Here is a 25,076-nt window from a genome sequence, read left to right as displayed (position 1 = left end):
TGATAGTGAGCTCCAAATACACTGGAAACTTGTTTTAATCGTGTATTTGGCTGGGTTAGGTCAATGTCTGATTGTGTGGACTTCTGTAATGTAGAAAATGCATTTTAGAATTTTGGATGGATTGGGTGGTACATTACTGTACAGCCCTCAGAAAGTCAGTGCATTCTTTGTGGTGTGCTGTGATCTACACTACATGGCCATATGCCATGGATGTGACATAGACCTCACAGAGGACACATTACAGGTCTTTCATACAGAGAGAAGCAGAGTCGCATGTGACTATCGCTACAGAGATTACAGAGAGTGCAGGGACAGGTTGGCTGAGGAGCCGTTTCACTGGTGAGTGTTCATTCATCTTATCAAGTGCGTGTCTGAAATGAATGACACTTAGTTAAACTAAAGAATTTTTTTGTTTATTTTAAATAGTGGTATGAAACAAAAATTGATAGCACAGAAACAAAAACGTTCATGGGAACAGAACCGTTTATTATAACTCTTATTATAACTGTTTTGTTTGAATATTAACTAAATAATAAATCAAAACTATTCAGGGGCAGCACGGTGGTGCAGTGGGTAGCACTCACAGCAACAAGGTTGTGGATTCAAATCTTGGCTTGGGGCCTTTCTGTGTGGAGTTTGCATGTTGTCCTCATGTCCATGTGGGTCTCCTCCGGGTACTCCGGTTTCTTCCCACAGTCCAAAGACATGCAGGTAGGCTGATTGGAGACCCTAAAATTGCCCATAGGTATGAGTGTGTAAGTGAATGGCGTGTGCGCCCTGCGAATGATTGGCGGCCTGTCCAGGGTGTATTCCTGCCTCTCTTCCAATGCACACTGGGATAGGCTCCAGGACCCCCCTTGACCCTGCTCAGGATAAGCGGGTATAGATAATGGATGGATGGAAAACAATTCAGTTTCAGCTTCATTGGTTTGTAGAGGTCCTCATAATGGTTGAAACAGTTCATAATGTTGGACAGAGAAAATTCTCCCCTTAGAATAACCAGCACGATGAGGTATATCCATGTAAGAAATGGGGCTTATTCCGCAGAATGAATCCGGAACCTACACACAACAAGATGGATTAGCCCGAACTGAAGAAAGCAGGGGCTTTCATAAGCAAAAAGTGTTTTAACAATAACATACATAATTCTACATCTGATTGGTATAGTTGAGGCCAAAAGTTTACACTCACCAAGGCTAAAGACATTCAAACTCATTTTTTCACAACTCTGCACATTTCATGTTACCATACATTTCTTTTGGCAAGTCAATTAGGGCATCTACTTTGTTAAAATCATAGGTAATATTTAAAAAAATCGATTAGAGACAGATTTATTTCAGCTTTAATTCACTATATCAGAATCTCAGTGGGTCAGAAGTTTACATACACTAAGTTGACTGTCCCTTTGAACAGTCTGGAAGATTCCAGAAATTGATCTAATGACTTTTTAGAAGCTTATAATTGGTTAATTGTCATAATTAGGACTTAACTGGGAGTTACTTGGCACCTGTGGCTGTATTTAAGGGTCTACCTTCAGAGCCACTGCATTTTTGCCCTCAATACCATGGGAAATCCAAGCAACTCAGCCAAGACCTCAGAAAAAAAATTATGGACCTCCAGAAGTCCGGTTCCTCCTTAGGAGCAATTTCCAAACAGCTGAAAGTACCACGAGCATCTGTACAAACAACTGCATGCAAATATGAAAATCTTGGGGAAGGAGGCACAAATTCATTCCCAAAGCTGAACAAACTTTGGTCCAAAATGTTCAACTGAACCCCAAGACAGCAACAAAGGATCTGGTGAAAGAGCTGGAGACATCCGGTACCAAAGTATCTACATCTACCTTTAAGAGAAAACTACATCGCCATAGCCTGAAAGGCTGTCGCACAAGGAAGAAGCCCCTACTCAAGACTGGCATAAAAAGCCAGAATACAGTTTTCAGGTGATCACTAGGATGAAGACCTAGCCTTTTGGAGAAGTGCTCTCTGGTCAGATGAAACTAAAATTGAACTGTTTGGCCAGAATGATCAGCGCTATGTATGGAGGAAAAAGGGTGAGGCTTTTAATCAGAAGAACACCATCCCAACTATGAAGTATGTGGGTGGCAGCATCATATTGTGGGGGTGTTTCTTCTGGAAAAGGAACTGATGCATTTCAGAAAATAGATGGCATTGTGTGGAAGAAGGATAATCTAGAAATATCGATGCAACACCTCAAGACATCAGCTAGAAATTTAAAACCTGGTCGCAACTGGGTCTTCCAGCAGGACAATGATCCTAAACATACTGTGGCAGGCTCACGGGTGTGGGGTTTCCACGTCACCAATTCAATAACTAAACACGCACACGAAACACAACTAGAGTGCAATTGGGGAATTTACACACGGAGGGAAAGGGGGAAATCCAGCAACCAATTCACAGTCCACAATCCGTTCTCGTTGTCCTTTCTCCGTATTCCAGGGGTAAACCAAAAAATCAGGTCCTCAGCCAAAACAGTTCGGTACACAGCGGGGTTAGTCAAACAGTCCAGGCCAAACAGGTAATCACACAGATATTTCTTAGCTTCTCTCACTCTCCTCAACACGCATTTCCCTCTTGGTACTTTACGCTGTTTGTGCAACCCGCTTCCCCTTTTATCCCCATGCACTTAATGGCTTAATGAAGCCCAGGCTTGCCTCGTTGGGGCAGGAAGTCCATATAAGGCTCAGGGGTCGAGCCAGCGAGCTGCAACATATCTGCCCTCAATTACCACTCCCCCCACCTCTCCCTGCCGTCTGCCACAATACCTAGTCCAAAGTTGTAACAAAATGGCTTAAAGACAACAATGTGAGTGGCTATCACAAAGCCCTGACCTGAATCCCATATAAAATTTGTGGACTGAACTGAAAAAGTATGTCCGAGCAAAGAGGCCCTCAAACCTGACAGAGTTACACCAGTTCTGTTAGCAGGAATGGAAAAAAATTCCAGCAAAGTATTGTGGGAAGCTTGTGGAAGGCTATCCCAAGCGTTTGATTCAAGTTAAGCAATTAAAAGGCAATACCACCAAATACTAACAAAGTGTATGTAAACTTTTGACGCACTGAAAATCTGATATAGTGCATACAAGCTGAAATAAATCTGTCTCTTAGCTATTGTTTTAAAATGACCTCTTATGGAAATAAAGTAGATAACCTTATTGACTTAACACAGGAAATGTATGGTAACATGAAATGTGTGGAGTTGTGAAAAATTGAGTTTTAATGTCTTTAGCCTAGGTGTATGTGAACTTTTGCCATCAACTGTATTAACTCTCCTTGCAGACTGAACAGCTGTGACCTCGCACGGAAGTCCTGTGATATTGTGGCCTCAGCTCTCCAGTCATCAAACTCACCCTTGAGAGATCTGGACCTCAGCTACAATAACCTGGCAGATTCAGGAGTGGAGCTGCTCTGTGCTGGACTGAGGAGTCCAAACTGTAAACTACAGAGACTGGGGTGAGTAGTGCTGTGTACTATGTGACATTAACTAAATAGAATTAGTGATTATGGCCTTGTAAGGGTTTGAATTTTTATACAAGGAATAAAACTAATAAAAAACTGAAATATCACATTTGCATAAGTATTGCATACGACCCTTTGCTATGACACTCAAAATTGAGCTCAGGTGCATCCTGTTTCCATTGATCACACTTGAGATGATTCTACAACTGGATTGGAGTCCACCTGTGGTAAATTCAATTGATTGGACATGATTTTGAAAGGCACACACCTGTCTACATAAGGTCCCACAGTTGACAGTGCATGTCAGAGCAAAAACCATGCCATGAAGTCAAAGGAATTGCCTGTAGACCTCCGAGACAGGATTGTGTCGAGGTACAGATCTTGGGAATGGTACAAAAAAATTTCTGCAGCATTGAAGGTCCCGAAGAACACAGTGGAGTCCATCATTCTTAAATGGAAGAAGTGTGGAACCACCAGAACTCTTCCTAGAGCTGGCCACCTGGTCAAAATGAGCAATTGGGGGAGAAAGGCCTTAGTCAGGGAGGTGACCAAGAACCCGATAGCCACTCTGACAGAGCTCCAGAATTCCTCTGTGGAAATGGGAGAACCTTCCAGAAGGACAACCACCTCTGCAGCACTCCACCAATCTGGCCTTTATGGTAGAGTGGCCAGACAAAAGCCACTCCTCTGTAAAAGGCTGACAGCCCACTTGGAGTTTGCCAAAAGGCACCTGAAGAACTCTCAGACTATGAGAAACAAGATTCTCTGGTCTGATGAAACCAAGATTGAACTCTTTGGCCAGAATGACAAGCGTCACGTCATGAGGAAACCAGGCACCGCTCATCACCTGGCTAATACCATCCCTACGGTGAAGCATGGTGGTGTCAGCATCATGCTGTGAGGATGTTTTTCAGCGGCAGGAACTGGGAGACTAGTCAGGTTTGAGGGAAAGATGAACAGAACAAAGTACAAAGAGATCCTTGATGAAAATCTGCGACAGAGCGCTCAGAAGCTCAGACTAGGGCGAAGGTTCACCCTCCAACAGGACAATGACCCTAAGCACACAGCCAAGACAACGCAGGAGTCGCTTCGGGACAAGTCTGTGAATGTCCTTGAGTGGCTCAGCCAGTGCCAGGACTTGAACCCGATCTAACATCTCTGGAGAGACCTGAAAATAGCTGTGCAGCAACACTCCCCATCTAACCTGATAGAGCTTGAGAGGATCTACACAGAAGAATGGGAGAAATACCCCAAATACAGGTGTGCCAAGCTTGTAGTGTCATACACAAGAAGACTCGAGGCTATAATCAATGCCAAAGGTGCCTCCACAAAGTACTGAGTCTGAATACTTATGTAATGTAATATTTCAGTTTTTTATTTTTAATAAATTTGCAAAACATTCTAAAAACCTGCTTTCACTTTGTCATTATGGGGTACTGTGTGTAGACTGATGAGAATAAAAATGAATTTAATCCATTTTATAATAAGGCTGTAATGTAACAAAATGTGGAAAAAGTGAAGGGGTCTGAATACTTTCTGAAGGCACTGTATGCTGTAGCATTAAGATTTCCTTTCACTAGAACTAAGGGGCCTAGCCCAAACCATGATAAACAGCCCCAGACCATTATTCCTCCACCATCAAACTTTACAGTTCCCAGTATTCGGGCTAGTACAGTTCACAATATGAATTTCGCCAAACCCAGATTCGTCCATCAGACTGCCAGATAGTGAAATGTGATTCATCACTCCAGAGAATGCGTTTCCACTGTTCTGGAGTCCAATGGTGGTGTGCTTTACACCACTCCTGCTGATGCTTGGCATTGCGCATGGTGTTCTTAGGCTTGTGTACGGATGCTTGTCCGTGAAACCAATTTTATGAAGCTCTTAACAAGCAGTGTGTGTGTGCTGACGTTGTTTCCAAAGGTAGTTTGCTGTCAGGCATTCATCTAACATTGACATTGAGTGATATATGCTACCGCAGTCATTATCGCAGCGTACGAGCACATGATGTGCCCTTAGACAGGGAAGAAAATATCTGAGAGCTGTCCATATAGTTAGTTGCCCTCAGATAACTGATGTGAGCTGAGTGCAGCTGGGTTGGCCACGTCCCATTCACCATGTGACCCTCCTATCATTTTGAAATGATATTGCCTCAAATGTTTGTTTAACACTGAGATCCAAGATAGGAAGTAGAAAACTGTCCTTCTTTGGGAGCTGGAAATAATGAAAATAAAAACTATGTTGGGTTCGATCTCTGGGAACCACACGTATTTCCCCCCTTTTGTAGGACGGGAGACATTTCTTCCTCTTAAACATGGGCAGAGTCATTTACCCTCTTGGGTTTGAGGGTAAATGACTCTGTTTAAATGGGGGGTTTCACTCTGAACTGGAGTCTGTAGCCCTTGGCTAATGCGCTCAGGACCCATTCTGGGCCTGACAGTTTCAAACCCAAGCAGATGGCACAGAGGGGCGGTGTCTCTGATGGTGATCAGGGCATCGCACACACTCGGGCAGGCATGCGAGTGTAGGTCCTAGAACATGCGAGGGAAACAGGCTTAGAAAGAACCATGTAGCGGGGAGCTAACATAGACTCACTAAGCTAAGAAAAGCAGCGTGGCTGGCTGGATATGAGCACTAATGAGCTAGCGTGGTTGGCTAGCTGTCCTGTTCCAGGTTAGCATGTGCAGGAAAAGGGTGTATGTCAAAGGCAGGGAGCCCGATATGGTAAAACAGCTTGTGAGTAAAGGCAGTTAGCTAGCAAAAGGTGAGGTTATCAGCACTGACCCAAATTCTGAAGTTTTCATGCCCAGTGGAGGCCAATATGAGGATATATTCTCTTGCGGACAGTTAAGTGATGAATTTCTTGTGAGACACAAGGTCAAAGCTGTGAGCAGAGTATAGGATGTTCACGAGAAGCCAATGTCAACCAAGGGCAGTAGCCTCCTATAGCATTGGACATGCTACTGTCTGTCAGAGCCAGACTTGGTGCAATGAGACACTCTGCAGAGGTCATGACCGGCTGTCATTCCCCATAGTTGGAACTCAAATACAGGATGATGACAGAGAAGTTTATTTATGGCACCAATGCAGTGATTGGTTGTTGCAGAGATGCACACCCTAGTCAGTGTATTAGTAAGCCACGTGCTTTGGATGCACTGTAGGAGAAAGAGCACTGCGTGACACAGTATGAGAGTCACCAATAACCACAAAGCGACTGCATTAATTATGTTAATAGACAGTAATTTAATTTCCATGTTTGTATGAAAGGTCTTTGGTACCAGGATAATTAAATAAATAGTTTGAGCTTCCTTTAAATGCCAAAATAAAGTCTGACCTGACCAGAACTCTAGTACCTACCGCCACCACCAGCAGACCCCCCGCACCCCCCCCCCGCCCCCTACAGGGACAGGGGCACTGCATGGTAATTATACTGACAATAAATAAGGGACATTGTACTACTGGCATGCCCTAATGATTGAATCTATCATTCCTGTATATGTTGCATGTCCTCCTGTAAGGGTCTATGGTGATGGTCTTTCTGAGGACTGTTTTATACTTGTGTATTCTGCATAATTTGTGTGATTTGCATGGTGTGTGACAAATGGGCTGAGCATTTAAACGGCATGTTGTACAGGTACAGGTTGTTTGCTATGTGACCACACTTGACCCTGTGGAGTGACGTTTGGCAGTAACCAACCAATCATCAACTGTGCTTTGCATGCGGGCTCTGGTTGCAAACTACATGCTTTTAGTTATAGGACATGTATAGGACATCAACTCAGACATGGTCTGCAACCTCTGCACATCCCACACATTCCATGCAACCTCCACACCGATCTAATTTTGCATGTACTCTGCTGAAGTGTAAAACAGCCTTGTGATTTTCCGCCCTACTTACAGATACCTTCAATTCCATATCTTTCATCTACTTTAATAAAGTTTTATCACATCCATACTGTATGCTACAGGAATGAGGCACAGACGAGGCAGACAGTGCTGGCAACATCCCTGTGGAGGACTTGTATTGTGACAGTGGTATGACAATGAATAAAGACAGGGAAAAGTGAAACACAAGATGAGATCAAGTTACTCTAATGTTGGGGGAAGCAAAAGTGCTTGGGAAGGGCAGGCCGTTTTGGATGGTGCATCATGGGGACTGGAATTCTGGCCACAAGGAGGGGCACGTCAGAGTCTGGCACAAACAAACAGACACTGTTAGTCACTCAGTGAGGGGAAAGCCAGCATACCCCTGGAGTGAGACCATGAGGTGCAGAGTGGAGGTGCTGAAACTCAGTCCTGTCCTTCCGGCGCTGTCCAGGTCTGAGTGCGGAGTGGAGGTGCTGAAACTCAGCCCTGTCCCTCCGGCGCTGTCCAGGTCTGAGTGCGGAGTGGAGGTGCTGAAACTCAGCCCTGTCCCTCCGGCGCTGTCCAGGTCTGAGTGCGGAGTGGAGGTGCTGAAACTCAGCCCTGTCCCTCCGGCGCTGTCCAGGTCTGAGTGCGGAGTGGAGGTGCTGAAACTCAGCCCTGTCCCTCCCGCTGTCCAGTCTGAGTGCGAGGAGTGCTGAACCAGCCCTGTCCCTCGCGCTGTCGGGTTGAGTGCGATGAGGCTGAACTCAGCCCTGTCCCTCCAGCGCTGTCCATGGAGCGGCAGGCTGGGCCGGTGAGACACAGGTGAAGTGGAGCTGAGTGGCGAAACTGCTGGAACCCTATTATTTTTGGTCTGATTATTCTTAATATTTATTTTTCTCCCCTAAAAGTGTTTGTGCAGCAAAAACCATAACCTATGAACATGAAACTTCACAACATGGTCTCAAATTCCCCCCACTACTCAGGCCCCAAAACCTAGCCCATAGGTGGCGCTGTAATAATCAAGTTTTGGCGTTTTGGCAACAAGAACAGTGTGGCCTAAAGTCAAAATTCTTTCTTCATGTGAATCTCTCAAGTCATGTGCATCTTTGCGCCAATGGTCTTCTGCTCTAAAAATGTCAAATTTTGCAACTTTTTCTCAATTTTCTCAAAAACCTATTTTCAACATCTCATCAGAAACCATTGGCCCAATCGTCCCAAAACTTAGTCAGGATCATCTACAGACTTCACTGATCTTAAGTTGTTAAAGACATTTCGATACGTCAATCCATTTCCAATATACGAGCCAATCAATTTTTATCAAAATGCCTAAGTACAGTTGATGTCTTGTAGCTTGTCAACGCATTGTCTAATTTTCACGAAACTTCACACGTACGATCTTTACGACATTCTGTGGACGATCCCCAAATTTCTTACAAACAGACCACTAGGAGGTGCTATAACTAAAAATTGCTTTTTTTCCAGTGACAAATTTTCAGAATAAGTTTAAATTTGGTACAGTGGCTCATGGTCACATTTTCTAACTTTTGTCAAAATATTACTTTGATAACTTAATCAATGTGGCTGCCAGCAGCCAATCAAAATTCAGCAGCTTCTAATCTCTATTGTGAACGTCCAATCGACATGCCATACAGCCATTTATGACACCATGAAGAAGCGGTGTACAGAACCTTGGAGCAAACGGCCAAAAGGTGGCACTACAGCAAGAATGTTTACCTTTTAGCCTGTATCTCAGAAATTACTTGACCTAAATTCAAAATTCCTTTTTCTTCTGTTTCCTACAATGGACTTTTATCAATTTGCATCATATATTTGACTTTTTATTATTCATATTTTTCTTAAGAAATGTTTACGTTGCTTGGAGCCTTGAAGCCAATTCAACAGTTTGAGTGTGTGAATTTGGTAGGTCCGATCAAGGATTCTCCGTGGTGCTGGGGGTTAACCCCACATCATGATATGCTGGAGGTCCCCTGAGGTACCAAGGCTGTATAATGAAAAATTACCTCATTATCTAGCCTATGTGTCAAAATTTCCTGGGCCTTGAGTATTTTTTGTGTGTCCAAACATACACTGGAACATGCTTTCCAAAATAGCTCAGTGGTAAGCTGTTTGTCTCGCAGTCCTTTGGTTGAGGGTTCAAATCCCAGTGGTGGTATCGTCAACCACTTCAAATCTGCATCTGAGCCTGTGTTCATAATGGGCATTGTCTGCAAAATCATCTACACTGCTTTGACCCTGGTATGAATTTGTAGCATAAATCCAACATGTAAAAAGTTAGATGTATGTTGAGGAGCGTACTTTCCTCATCCTAGTGTGTTTTATTTTAGCTAAAAATCAGTCTGAGCAATCTCTTGATCATGCTTAAAGTTTTTGAAGACAATTTGTTGTTGTAAAAGACTAAAACATTATAGATGGATGAGTAGGAAACATTGAACTCAGTGAAAAGGAATTTGTTTCCCAAGCCAAAGGTTGAGGGTTCAAACCCTGCCTTTGCCTTACTTCACCTGGTCTTAATTCTAAATCGTCAAGTTCTTGGGCTGACTGTGTCTCATCATTTCAGCTTGAATTCATGAAAACCACATTTAATTAATAATTAAATAACAAACAAGCATCCAAATTGTAAGGCCATGAGGGGAGCTGTAGTGGAAGGTGGGTATTTTCCATTCCAGTGGCTCCACCCCCCTCCAATTGCCAGCTCCGCCCCCTTGTTAAACCCACCTGAAAACCATTCTACCTAATCAAGCTCAGTATAAGTAGGAGCCCATACAGTGGTGAAGGTGTGGGAGTTTGGAGTTTTCTTTGTGAAAAATACTGCGTGAGTGTTACAGATATTGTGTTGGAACCTGTGAATGACCTGTTTTCTGTCCCCGATTATCTTTTGACCCATTTTCTATGTGAGGAACTGAACCGTGTACCGAACTGTGCTTGTTTTTTGACCATTCTTTTGTCTACAATTTGTCTTGTCGGTAAGCAGCTTAGCTGCCCAACTTTAGACAGGGCCCAAAAGACCCGTATAGTTAGGCTCACTTGGACCTAGCTTTTGGTTTGTATTATTTTGCTTATTTTCAAAATAAATGTCCCGGTTACATTGACCGAGACAACCATATCTGTTCTTGTGTTGGTGTTAAATTATTGCACCCGTCACCCCTCCCCGGTGGCACCTCCTATCGTTGGGTTACAAAATGCTTCCAATCTGCTTGGACCCCGATCCTCGCTGCTTGAGGCTTTATTTAAATTGTCATTGAGAAGCATAAATCAAAAGCTAAATTGATTTAATTTATGCAATGGTACAAATGGGCAAATACATAAAAAAATACCGGTACTCGGTATTCGGCCAAGTGTTTCCTTATTTTTGGTTTCCGTTTCGGCCAAGAATTTTTATTTTGGTGCATCCCTAACCCACACCATAATACATATATATAAACATGTGCATTACTTCCTGTTTATAAAGTGGATGGGAGGGTTAAGCCCAGAGAAAAGATCATAGAAAAGGTTAGATGGGCCCTTTGCCCCAATTCACAGAACATACAGTATAAGAAAAGCGGCCACTCGGGTCAGAATTCTATTTGTCTAATTGTCAGAGTTCAGAATTCAGTCCAGTTGGACGTGTAATTCTCAGGTGCAAAGTGCTGCAGTTGGAGAGTGTAGCTCAGGCATATTCCTCAGTGCATCATCAGGCTTAAAATCCTCAATTTCACTCTTCATTGCTGAACACTATCATTGGTACATTTCCCATATTAGATACATGTTTTATGTGTACCTAAAATAATTGCCATAATATATGAACTCTTCTTTGCAGACTGATCAGTTGTGACCTCACAGAGAAGTGCTGTGATATTGTGGCCTCAGCTCTCCAGTCATCAAATTCACCCCTGAGAGATCTGGACCTCAGCTACAATGACCTGCGAAATTCAGGAGTGGAGCTGCTCTGCGCTGGACTGATGAGTCCAAACTGTAAACTACAGAGACTGGCGTGAGTACCACTGTGTGACCTAAAGTAAACAGAATGAGTAATTATGGCTCTATGCAGTGAACGGTTAAAAAGCTCTTTCTCTCTCTGTTTACTCCTCTGTCTACCAGCATTCTTTCTTTACCCATATCTGAATCATCCCTCTCAATTTATCACAGCAAAAAACCTTATGAGTCTTAAGGTTGCCAGGTTTGCGGTTCTTTTGTAGAATGTCATGGTGGACTCTGTAGTATCAGATAACAGGTGATGACTGGATACTGAATGTTTGATTTACATGGTAAAATATTGTATTGTAAAATGTTTCAGGTCTGTCACACATTGCAGTCTTCATCCATCTCCATTATTCATTACCCGCTATGAACTCTAATGAAATTCATACATTTACCCCACTCTCTTTCACACCCTGTCCTTTTGATGAAGGTGAGTTTTACTCCTTCATCACACACCTGTGTGTGCTGCAAGATTGTGGTGTTTCTGAATGGATTGTGAATAAAATGGTATTTTACTCTGCTGGTAAAGCCGGGCATTCACTCGCCGGCAGGGTATGTGCGTACATCATGGTGGGGGAGTGTCAATCTGAGCAACATGTGAGATGCTGTTTAGATGCAATGTTACATCGTTTAGTTTAGTCACTTTTCTGTGGTTCCAGAAAGATTAAAAATACCCCACCAGAGTAATTATCTTCTCAGTCAAACATGCATTTGTTAGGATTATGTGACTGCTCAATTTGTCCCTGAATCAGCAGATCAAAGATGATTTGCTACTATGATGTATTTGCAGAATCAACATCAAATATGGAGCCAAATCTAACTTGCTTGTTATGGTGATTTTTTTCTGGGTGCAAATATGGATCAATGACATGTTTTACAGATTTCATATTTTACCAGCATAATTGGGACAATGCAAGTGACAAATGTTTAATAAAATCTGAAAAAAGTTGGGGGCTTAATTTATCTAAACATAATTCTTCAGAATCACTTTACTTCTCTTGCTGGGCAGAGGGTAGAGGGCATAAATGATCATAATACAGCAAGAAAAAAGGAGACTCCTCACTGCCATAGAGAGTACAGGGTCATTCTATAGCAGGAACACAAGGAGACTCCTCACTACCATATAGAGCACAGGGTCATTATATAGCAGGAACACAAGGAGACTCTTCCCTGCCATAGAGAGTACAGGGTCATTATATAGCAGGAACACAAGGAGACTCCTCACTACCATATAGAGCACAGGGTCATTATATAGCAGGAACACAAGGAGACTCTTCCCTGCCATATAGAGTACAGGGTCATTATATAGCAGGAACACAGGGAGACTCCTCCCTGCCATATAGAGCACAGGGTCATTATATAGCAGGAACACAAGGAGACTCCTCACTGCCATATAGAGCACAGTGTCATTTTATAGCAGGAACACAAGGAGACTCCTCCCTGCCATATATAGCGCAGGGTCATTATATAGCAGGAACACAAGGAGACTCCTCACCGCCATATAGAGCACAGTGTCATTTTATAGCAGGAACACAAGGAGACTCCTCTCGGCCATATAGAGCACAGGGTCATTATACAGCTCTGGAAAAAATTAAGAGACTACTCCAAATTTTTCTTAAATCAGCATCTCTACATGTATGGCAGCCATTCCATTCCAGTGTCTGTTGAATTCCAACACAGGCACACCTCATTCTACTTAACGAGGTACTGATTAGGTGATCACCTGAACCAAATCTTTTTTAACAAGGAAAAGTATAAAAACCACTGCTGTGGCCATCACTATCCTCTTGCAATAGGACCAGCTGGAATGCAAACACAGTGCTAGTAGTACCTCAAAAGTAATTGGAATCAAAAAATAACTATTGACCATGCCAAAACAGTTGAAAAGAAAAGTTTTGAGTGAGTAAACGAATGGTTCAATTCTGGCTTTACTGGCAGAAGGATACAGTGAGCGTCAGGTTGCTTCCATCCTTAAAATGTCAAAGATGGCGGTTCATAAAAACAAGGTCAAGCAGCAGACATTGGGGACAACAAAGCTATAGACCGGCAGAGGGCGAAAACGACTCTCCATTGACCGGGATGACCGCCAACTCATTTGAATGTCACTCAACAACCGTAGGATGACATCAAGTGACCTACAAAAAGAATGGCAAACAGCAGCTGGGGTGAAGTGTACGGCGAGGACAGTTCGAAACAGGCTCCTAGGGGCAGGGCTGAAGTTGTGCAAAGCTAGAAAAAAGCCCTTCATCAATGAGAAGCAAAGAAGAGGCAGGCTGAGGTTTGCAAAAGACCATAAGGATTGGACTGTAGAGGATTGGAGCAAGGCCATCTTCTCTGAGTCCAATTTTCAGCTTTGCCCAACACCTGGTCGTCTAATGGTTAGACAGAGACCTGGAGAGGCCTACAAGCAACAGTGTCTCGCACCCATTGTGAAATTTGGTGGAGGATCGTGCTTCAGCAAAGCTGGAATCGGGCAGATTTGTCTTTGTGAGGGACGCATGAATCAAGCCATGTACAAGGTTATACTGGAAGAAAACTTGCTTCCTTCTGCTCTGACAATGTTCCCCAACTCTGAGGATTAGGTTTTCCAGCAGGACAATGCTCCATGCCACACAGCCAGGTCAATCAAGGTGTGGATGGAGGACCACCGGATCAAAACACTGTCATGGCTATTCCAATCTCCAGACCTGAACCCCATTGAAAACCTCTGGAATGTGATCAAGAGGAAGAGGGATAGTCACAAGCTATCAAACAAATATATAGCAGGAACACAAGGAGACTCCTCACTGCCATATAGAGCACAGTGTCATTTTATAGCAGGAACACAAGGAGACTCCTCCCTGCCATATATAGCACAGGGTCATTATATAGCAGGAACACAAGGAGACTCCTCACTGCCATATAGAGCACAGTGTCATTTTATAGCAGGAACACAAGGAGACTCCTCTCGGCCATATAGAGCACAGGGTCATTATACAGCTCTGGAAAAAATTAAGAGACTACTCCAAATTTTTCTTAAATCAGCATCTCTACATGTATGGCAGCCATTCCATTCCAGTGTCTGTTGAATTCCAACACAGGCACACCTCATTCTACTTAACGAGGTACTGATTAGGTGATCACCTGAACCAAATCTGCTGCTTCAGCACTGCTTCAGCTGTTAGCAGGTACAATATCGCAGGTCTGACCAATAATATCATGAATGGTTAGATAAAACCTTCATGTTATTTTATATACTGGTGTATATATTTAAGTTGTTTGTGACAGTAAGCTGCTTAGTTCTTCACTGGCTCCGCTAGCTAGGTAGGTTCATGAATTAATGTTAAGGTAGGTTGGGCTGGCCAGCTAGCTAACTCGTGCCTGTGAGTCAAAGCCAAAGCTAAACTTACAACAATGGCAACAATTGTCAGCTTGAGGGCCATGTTGTTTGAAGAAAATTATAAACAAATGATATTTGCAAAGTGTTAATAGTTATTATCAGATAATTGTTTTATGTAACTGTGTGGTTCTAGATTTATTTTCAAAGAATAACCAGCTGAGGTAACGGTAAACGGCTCAGAGCGAGCTGTCATCGCCATGGTAATCAACCGACCATCCTAACGCCACATTTTAAACAGAGTCGTCAAGGTTTTGTGGCAGAAACTGGCTGCAAAAGCTCATCCTGAATTGAAAAGAAATAAAACATGTCAGCAAAGTGCCTCAACAGAAATCAATAGAAGAAGTGCTCGAGTTACACTCGGATGTGTTTAAAGAAGAGCTGGGCGCAATATCAAGGCAACAATTCTGGTGAACCCTGAGATCTGCCCAAAGTTTTGCAAAAGCAGCCCACTGCCATTTGCCATGAAGGTGCAAGTTGATGCTGAACTGGATCGAATGGAGAAGGCCAACATAATCACACCAGTGAAACACAGTGAGTGGGCAGCACCTGTTGTGCCTGTTGTGAAAAAGGACAACACCATCTGTTTATGGGGAGATTACAAATTAACAGTGAACCAGGCTGCCACTACAGAGACGTACCCATTGCCTCGGATTGAGGAGCTGATGGCCACGCTGAGTGGAGGGATGGTGTTCTTAAAGATTGACCTCGTCTCAACGTACTAGCAGGTACTTCTGGATGATGAGTGAAGGAAGCTGTTGACCATCAACACACACAGAGGGTTATTCATCTACAATAGACTGGTGTGAGTTCAGCACCCTCCATCTTCCAAAGAATTATGGAAAACCTCATGAAAGACCTCAATGTTGTAGTTTATCTGGACAACCTACTTGTCACAGGGAAAACTGAACAGGAACACTTGCAGAAGCTACAGAAAGTGTTGCAGAGGCTGCAAGAGAGCGGATTGAGAGTCAAGAAATCCAAGTGTGAGTTTGGGAAAAAGCAGACTGAATACTCGGGACATGTGTTGAATAGCCAGGGCATTCATCCATCTCTAGACAAGGTCAAAGCAATCAATGATGAACCAGCCCCCATCTGTGTGAAAGAGCTGAGAGATTTCCTGGGGCTAGTAAATTACTATGGAAGAATAATCATGCCCAACCAAAACACTGTGCTTTCTCTGCTCTATAGGCTGTTGAAAGACCAGATGTCATGGGAGTGGAAAAGACAAGAGCAAAAGGATTTTGACAAGTACAAAGAGTTGCTGACGAGTGAAAGGATCCTTGTGCACTATGATCCAAATCTACCTCTCACTCTGGATTGTGATTCGTCGGCATATGGCAAAGTCTATGTTTGGCTGTCATCCGGGGCTGTCATCCAACACAAAATGCCGACAGGAGAAGAGCACTCCATTGCTTTTGCGTCACGGATGCTAGCCCCTGCTGAGAATAAATATTCTCAGATTGAGAAAGAGGGATTGGCGCTGATTTTTGGAGTTTAAAAGTTTCACCAGTACCTGTGGGGGAGAAAATTCAAACTTGTGACTGACCATAAACCCTTACTAACACTATTTGTAGAGCACAAGAGCCTACCTGCCATGGCTGCAGCCCGAATCCAAAGATGGGCAATTATCCTCTCTGCTTATGATTATCACATTGAGTACTGTGCCTCAGAAAAGCATAGTAATGCAGATGGACTTTTGAGGGTTCCCCTGCCTGACACGAGTGATACTGGGACCATGACCATGTCAGAGAGCATTCACGCACTGACCATGTCAGAGAGCATTCACGCACTGACCATGTCAGAGAGCATTCACGCACTGACCGTGTCAGAGAGCATTCACGCACTGACCATGTCAGAGAGCATTCACGCACTGACCATGTCAGAGAGCATTCACGCACTGACCATGTCAGAGAGCATTCACGCACTGACCATGTCAGAGAGCATTCACGCACTGACCGTGTCAGAGAGCATTCACGCACTGACCGTGTCAGAGAGCATTCACGCTGACCATGTCAGAGCATTCACCACTGACCATGTCAGAGAGCATTCGATGCACTGACCGTGTCAGAAGCATTCACGCACTGACCGTGTCAGAGAGCATTCACGCACTGACCGTGTCAGAAGCATTCACGCACTGACCGTGTCAGAGAGCATTCACGCACTGACCATGTCAGAGAGCATTCACGCACTGACCGTGTCAGAGAGCATTCACACACTGACCGTGTCAGAGAGCATTCACGCACTGACCATGTCAGAGAGCATTCACGCACTGACCATGTCAGAGAGCATTCACGCACTGACTGTGTCAGAGAGCATTCACGCACTGACCGTGTCAGAAGCATTCACGCACTGACCGTGTCAGAGAGCATTCACGCACTGACCATGTCAGAGAGCATTCACGCACTGACCATGTCAGAGAGCATTCACGCACTGACCGTGTCAGAGAGCATTCACGCACTGACCATGTCAGAGAGCATTCACGCACTGACCATGTCAGAGAGCATTCACGCACTGACCGTGTCAGAGAGCATTCACGCACTGTTAGCTGACCACCTCGAGCAAGCTCCACCGAACGCTGACCAGGTGGCACGTGTGACACGCACAGACTGCGTGCTACCCAAGGTTCTGAAGTATGAACGGATGGTCTGATGATGTGGACGAGAGTCTGAAAGCCTTCCACACACGCAGATGTGAACTGTCAGCTGAGCGAGGATGTGTCCTTTAGGGCACCAGGGTAGTGATTCCTGAGAAATTGAGGAAGACGGTGTTAAAAGAGCTGCATGCTGGTCATCAAGGTATTGTGAAAATGAAAGCCCCCGCACACAAGAATGTATGGTGGCCTAAAGTTGATGCAGATGTTAAGCAGGTTTGCAGAGCGTGTGAGTCGTGCCAGGTGGAACTGAAGACACCTCGCCAGGTACCGTTACATCCATGGGAGTTTCTGGGCCAGAGCTGGAAAAGATTGCACATAGACTTTGCCAGTCCTTTCTTAGGACACACATGCATGATAGTTGTGGATGCATGCTCCAAATGGTTGGGGGTGTTTAGAATGCTCAACATCACCTCACAAGCCACCATCATGAGACTAAGAAGAATGTTCGCAGCATATGGTCTTCCAGAGCACATTTTCGCAGACAATGGAACGCAATTCACATCTGAGGAGTTCAAAAACTTCATGCAGCAGAATGGTGTCCTTCACTCCACAAGCGCTCCTGGGCACCCTGCCACGAACGGCCTTGCAGAATGGTATGTGCAAACATTCAAGAGTGGGATAAAAAAGCTTGCACACACCGCACTTGATATAGAGGTCAAGATCTCCCTCTTTTTGAGGCAGTATCGCTCTACTCCAAATTGTAATACAGGTCAATCGCCTGGAGACCTGTTCCTGAACAGACGTGTGCATACTCGCCTTGACTTTGTCCACCTGAACACAACGGTAACTGTTCGTAGGAAGCAATACATCCAAAAGTTCTACCATGACTAACAAGCAGTGGACAGGTTTTTCTCTGTGGATGACAGAGTGTATCTGAAAAATACCACAGGGGGAGGAAATAAATGTATTCCTGGAGTGATAGTTGAGAAAACAGGGTCAGTGTTCTACAAAGTCCATGGAAGAGACATCACAGACAGGAGACATGGGGATCAGTTGAGATTCCGAGTCATAGATGATGGACTTGATCAGAAGATTGACTGTTCAACCACCGACACACCAACCCAACCCTGTGCTCTCAAAGAGAACCTGTCAACATGTCCTGATCCTGTGCCCGCCAACAGTGTGGAGGTACCAGCAGCATCTCAGAGTCCACGCCGCTCATCCAGAGTTAGGAAACCACCTGAACACTATGACCCTTAAAACACAAAACGAAAGTCTAGCAAAATGGGCTGAGGGGTCAAGTTAAGGACTGTTTTTGTTTGACACGGTTCTACAACAAAAGGACTGTTCTGTCTCAAGAAGAGTTTATGATAGAAACATAAACTGAGGACTAAGACACAAGAGAAATGAAAAAAGAGTACACCATCGTTGAAAGTACTTTATGTGTGTGACATGTTACATTATGCAGGAACAATGTCACAAAGAATTTATGCGTGTGTGTGTGTGGTCTCTCCACAGGCTGGGTTGGTGTAAACTCACAGAGGGCTGCTGTGATGTTCTGGCCTCAGTCCTGCGTTCTCCTCACTCAGAGCTGAGAGATCTGGAGCTCAGAGACAACGAGCTGCAGGATTCAGGAGTGAGAGCGCTTTCTGCTGGACTGGAGGACCCACATTGTAAACTGCATAGAATGGGGTGAGTATAAACAGAAACCCCTTCAATAAATAAGGGCTACAATGTGACTACAACACTGATATTAATGTTTAATGTGAAAACAGACACTTCACAGAACTGAAACAGCATGTTCCTGTTCTTTCTCTTGGAAGAATAAGACTCTATACACATGAATGGATAAATTTAGAATTTGTTTCCTGAACTATAGTGGGATGTAAACTCAAATGTGTTTGATAATGACTCATTCCACATCCATTTTACTTTATATATAGCTGTAGAAGTTGTGTAACACACTGCTGTGTGTCCTTCTGTCTGCAGGCTGTCAGGCTGTAGAGTCACACAGAGAGGCTGTGATTCTCTGGCTTCAGCTCTGTGTTCAAACCCCTCATACCTGAGAGAGCTGGACCTGAGATACAATCACCCAGGAGACTCAGGAGTGAGAGCGCTGTCTGGTGCTAAACTGGACTCACTCACACTGCTGTAAGTACAGAGAGTTTCCACACTGCACCTCACTCACACACACACACACACACACACATGCACGCACAGACACACAGACATGCACACACATGCGCAAAATTGGTTGGGGGGGGCATGGAGAGCACTGTACAAACCAGCGTTAGCCGAGAGGGTTGGGGATCTACAGTGGAGGGTGCTGCGCGGGATCACTGCAGTAAATAGTTTTATTTCTGTGATGAGCCCGGCAGGATCCCACCATTGTCCATTCTGTATGGAGAGAGAAACTGTTTATCATTGTTTTTCGGGGTGTGCCACACTTTCTTTTCCGGGAAGTTTATTGTGGCTACTGAGGAACATTTGCAAGTACAGATTTCTATCCTTGGTTTCCCATACAATCAAAGACAGATAAGTGCCAGCTCATTCATTTCATTTAAGGGCGAAAATGGCAGTTTCTACAGATGGGAAATATTTGATTGGTGGAGGGGACAGGCAAGATGTAGGTTGTTGTAGTTTGGGGTTTGGTTAGGGACACAGTGATGGTGGAGTTTTGGTATTACAAAGCAATGGAGAACCTGAGAGTGTCAGAGTGTGTGTTATAAGGGTGTTTTATGTTCAGTGGAGGGAGGGGAGATATTTTTGCACATGGAATAGGGTGAGGGAATGGAATAAGTTTCCTTTGTGACAGATTTGTGCGTTTTTCATATGATCTTGGTTTTATGTTTTATTGTGTCTTTGTTTTTATTTATGTGATGTCATTGGTGTGTTGAGAGTGGAAATAAAGGATGGTTAAAATTTTGAATTCTGTTTTGCTGTTCTTACAGTATGGACCATGGAGGAGAGAACAGGACCAAACCAGGACCCAGGAAATGTGAGTCTGTATTGACACAACACTTTCCATAGATACATACTCTGTTGTGTGTGTGTGTGTGTGTGTGTGAGAGAGAGAGAGAGAGAGAGAGAGAGAGAGGTTTATCTCTTACACACTTAAACATACAAACAGAAACACACATGTACACAAACACACACACTATCACAGCTCTTTCTCTCTCACACACATAATGAGTTGAATATTAATAATGATAACTAATCTCATTAATGTCTCTGGTTTGCAGACGGCTGTCAGCTCATACTGGATCCAAACACAGCGAACAGATTCCTGTCTCTGTCTGAGGGGAACAGGAATGTGGTACATACACCGGGGTCAAAGGAACCATATCCTGATCATCCAGAGAGATTTGAGAACTGGCCCCAGGTTTTGTGCAGAGAGAGTGTGTGTGAGCGCTGTTACTGGGAGGCTGAGTTCAGTGTGTCTGAGGTGGGATGGGTTTATATAGCAGTGACATATAAAGGAATCAACAGGAAAGGAGAGGGTTCTGACTGTGTATTTGGATGGAATAAAAACTCCTGGAGTCTGGAGTGCATTAAACAAAGATACTCTGATAAACACAGTTACTCTGTCTGGCACAATAAGAACCAAACACACATACCTGCCCCCCCCTCCCCCTACCGCAGAGCAGGATTGTGTGATGATGATGAAGATGGTGCTGGTAGAGGAGTGTGTGTGTACAGGGTAGGAGTGTGTGTGGACTGTCCGGCCGGCACTCTGTCCTTCTACAGTGTCTCTGACTCTGACACACTGATTCTCCTGCACAGATTCCACACACACTTCACTCAACACACACCCCTCTGTGCTGGATTTTATGTGTGGGAGTCCTCAGTGTCCCTCTGCTAACTGGAGTAGAGACACACACACACATTCACACATGCACATGCACACACACACACATGCACATACACACACACGTGCGCATACATGTGCATGCACACACAAAATCATATACACATACACACATATATACACACACACATTCATATACACATACACACACATACACCCACATACACACACACACACACACTTCACTCAACACACACTCCTCTGTGCTGGATTTAGAGTGTGTGACTCCTCAGTGTCCCTCTGCTAACTGGAGTAGAGACACACATGCACACACTCATATACTCTATCAGACACTCTTGCACACGTGCTCACAGACCTACACACACACACACACCCTCTCTCTCTCACACACTCCATCACACACACACACTTACTCTCACACACACCCTTTCTTTCTTACAGTCATGCACGCACACTCACAAATACACACACTCATGCACACGCACTCACACACCTACGCACGCGCACATTCATGTGCACACACACATGCACACACACACACCTACACACATGGATACACGCAATCTCTCGCACACACAAACACACACATTCACCAGTGCACTCTCACGTACACACACACACACACACACACACACACACACACATGCATACACATGCTCATACCCGTTTGCACACACACACACACACACTCTCTCTCATACTCAATCAGCTAACACACACACCCTCTCTCTCTCACTCACACAAACTCACATCCAGATTCAATCAAACGCACACACACACACACACACACACACAAACACGCGTGGCAACACACATACATTCTCATTACCATACGCATGCACACACATGTATAAACACATACACAATCTCATACCCATACACACACACACGGACACACACACATACTCGTCCACTCACACATATGCATTCACACTGATACACATACATGCATGCACACACCATATACACATGTATACACAAACATTACATACCTGTACACACACACACATATTCACAAAGGCTCTACAACGCACCCACATACAGACATATACACATACATACACTCATTCTCAATCACAGACACACACTCACATCCACAGTCACACACACACATTCACACAAACACACACTCACACACACGTATAAACACACATACACAAATTATCTTACCCATACACACACACACCCGTGTGCACACACACATACTCATTCACATGTACACACACACACACACAGACATACACACATACATGCATGCACATGCACACACACATACATTCTCTTCCCCATACACACACGCAACCCAGGCACACACACACACATACTCATGCACTCACACATACTCACACACTCACACACATACACATACTCACATCCACAGTCACTCCCACAAACATATGCGCACACACATTCACAAATACACACTGTTGGACAAGTAAGGATTAATTAAGAATATGTTTATTTTCTGAATCCAGCGGTTCCAACAGTCAATACCCTTGCTAAAATGTTCAGCACTCTGAATATTGAACCAAGTTATATTGCATGCTAGAACCCCTCACTTAACCTACACGTAAAATATATTTTATTAGATTTAATTAATTAATTATGTTTAAAATTATCAATTAAATTGCCAAATTCTTTGATAGGTCAGTGTACAGAAAACTGGTGGAATAATTAAACAATGTTATATCAGATTTTCCAATTAAAAATTTTGTGGCCATTAATAAAGCATGTTGAATATGTTTGCCTGATTGAAATGTGAAAGCAGGTATTCTTTAAGGAATTACAGAAGAGAAAGGAAGGGGGTCAGATCTATAATTCTTATGCCCAAGGAACTAGCCTGACCCTAAAGATTGCATTAAATCAACACTGAAAAGTAATGGGGAAACTAGCTTAAGTGCATTACTAAAGAATGCATGGATCTCCAACCCCCGATGTGGTGTCTTGTCTCATATGGTTTCTCTCTTCTGAGGAGGTGAGACCCATAGATTGTCAGCCTAGATTAGGGTATCAGTGGAATTTAAAATTGCCCCAATCACATTTGCTTTGATGTTTGTGATGGGGAGGCCTGGCCACATTTTTATTCACTGTTTTGCTCTCTAAGGCCAAAATCTAAACACTACATATCCTACAACACACACACAAACACACTCTCACCCAATCACACACAAACACGTCAACACACTTGCAACCTTCCTTGACCATTACCTTACCAGTGAAATTTCAGCTGTGCCCAATTTTAACCTCAGTACAGCTTAAACCCTGTATATAAGAGTATGATCTTTTAGCAGGTTCAGGTTAAGCACTTGCTGTCTAAATATAATTTTATTTTTTTAATATTTAAATATTTATATTGCAAATGTTCAAGGTGTGTTTATGTACTTTTGATTATTAAAACATTAATATAACATTGAGAGTAATAATGGCAAAAGATGGAAGATTAAAATGTTTCTGAAGTAATTCTGTCTCCTGTTTCTGCATCTTTTTTAAAAGAAGCCAGTGGCAAACTCCTCCACTTAAATGTGCATTTTACTAGTTTTTACAGTTGCTTTCATTCATTTTCACAAGTGTAAATTTCTGTGGGCAAATGCAGCTGATAGGGAGAATGCAGAATGATCACTGCAGTGTACTTATTTTATTTCATTAGTGTAAACAATGATGGATTGAGTTTCTTTATTTATTCTGTTAGGATTGTTTTGTTTTTTTTTGCTTTAATTTTCTGTATTTTAAGACAATAATATGCAGTGATTAAACCTGAATTATAAAAATATCAAATGTTTTGCTGTTGTGATTTATTATTGTGTGATGTATTGAACTCCTGTGACACAGTAGTACTTATTTCACATTCTGTTTGGGATTATGTTTGGGCTCAATATAAGTGGATCAGCATGGGGCTAAAATCTGCAGTTGAAGCAATGACATTCATCTACAGTAGTGGAAATTAAATTATATTATTATAAGAAATGTTGTGTAGTGTCTGATGAATGCTTGCTTCTGTTACTGTAGTGTAACCACAATTTAATACATTATGAAAAGTCACTGCTTGTCTTTTGAGCTGGTATGTTTATGTTACCTCTCAAAGAAATGGTTTTCCTGTAGGTTTGAACCTGGATCTGCTGCACATCAGTTGAATGGATTAGACCACTAAGCCAAAATCAGGGCAGAAGTGTGGTTTGCCTGACATCCAGTCTCTTGAGATGTTCCTGAGACCCTACAGTTTTTCTCATTTTTTCAGATGCATTTCTAATATCTGCAGTCACACATTACAAATGCATTACAGTATGTTATGATTGCTTTGGCTCAATGTGGAAAACTCAATTTGCCAAACTGACTGGAAAAATTCTTACCCTAAGACACTAATTGCAGTACCTACCAACAAAGTTCACAACTCTAAATAAGTTTTCACGATACAGTCGTCTCGTATTACTACAATGTTCTAATGCTTATTGCTAGACATGCAGATTGTGAAATGAAGTCAACATGTTTGCAATCCTGTCTCATCACTTCCAGCAACATTGCCCAGGTGAGTCGCTTTGCAGCATGATTGGTAATCCCAACATAAAAGGCTGTTTTACAGCACTACATTCAACAGTGTCTGAAAACATGGAGCAGCCCAATGCAGCTGGCATTGATGTACTGTAATAAATGTAAGACTTAATGCTTAATTAGCAAGTCTCCTGAGGCAATGTACCGTTCTACCCATAGGTGTTTGGTTATGACTGGTTACATTTTTTTAGTACTTTTCATTTTAAGTCTCTTCTACATTTCTTTGGACCTGTCTGTCTCTTACAGTAATGAGCCTGGTTATAGTCATTCTTTTGTGTGGGTTTTATTGATGGTTAGATACATTTGAAGTACACACAGTATGTACCGTGTGCTCTCACAGTTCTATGAGGACAGCCTACAGTTGTATGTTTGTAAAGGACAGCTCTACACACAGTTGTATTTTGTAATGAGCAGGGCTTACAAC

General features: G+C 43.3%; 1 protein-coding gene across 3 annotated transcripts in view; it reads left to right on the top strand.

The window, feature by feature from the left end:
• Nucleotides 1-22,781, top strand: part of LOC135242412 (NACHT, LRR and PYD domains-containing protein 12-like) — a 39,279-nt gene extending 16,498 nt beyond the window's left edge. Inside the window, exons 7-12 of one of the 3 annotated variants that reach the window (XM_064313492.1) lie at nucleotides 3,299-3,472; nucleotides 11,145-11,318; nucleotides 18,796-18,969; nucleotides 19,267-19,428; nucleotides 20,229-20,275; nucleotides 20,520-22,780. In XM_064313492.1, coding sequence (XP_064169562.1) covers nucleotides 3,299-3,472; nucleotides 11,145-11,318; nucleotides 18,796-18,969; nucleotides 19,267-19,428; nucleotides 20,229-20,275; nucleotides 20,520-21,139 — 1,351 coding nt within the window. In that variant the 3' untranslated portion in view covers nucleotides 21,140-22,780. Of the gene's footprint in view, nucleotides 1-3,298; nucleotides 3,473-11,144; nucleotides 11,319-18,795; nucleotides 18,970-19,266; nucleotides 19,429-20,228; nucleotides 20,276-20,519 lie in introns of all 3 variants that reach the window. The other 2 variants (XM_064313494.1, XM_064313493.1) reach the window with 2 other exon arrangements.
• Nucleotides 22,782-25,076: the final 2,295 nt, after the last annotated feature.

This window comes from Anguilla rostrata, chromosome 16 (assembly GCF_018555375.3).
Source record: "Anguilla rostrata isolate EN2019 chromosome 16, ASM1855537v3, whole genome shotgun sequence".
NCBI lineage: Eukaryota > Metazoa > Chordata > Actinopteri > Anguilliformes > Anguillidae > Anguilla > Anguilla rostrata.
The sequence above is the reverse complement of the archived record's forward strand: the minus strand, read 5'-3'. Positions and strand labels throughout refer to the sequence as shown.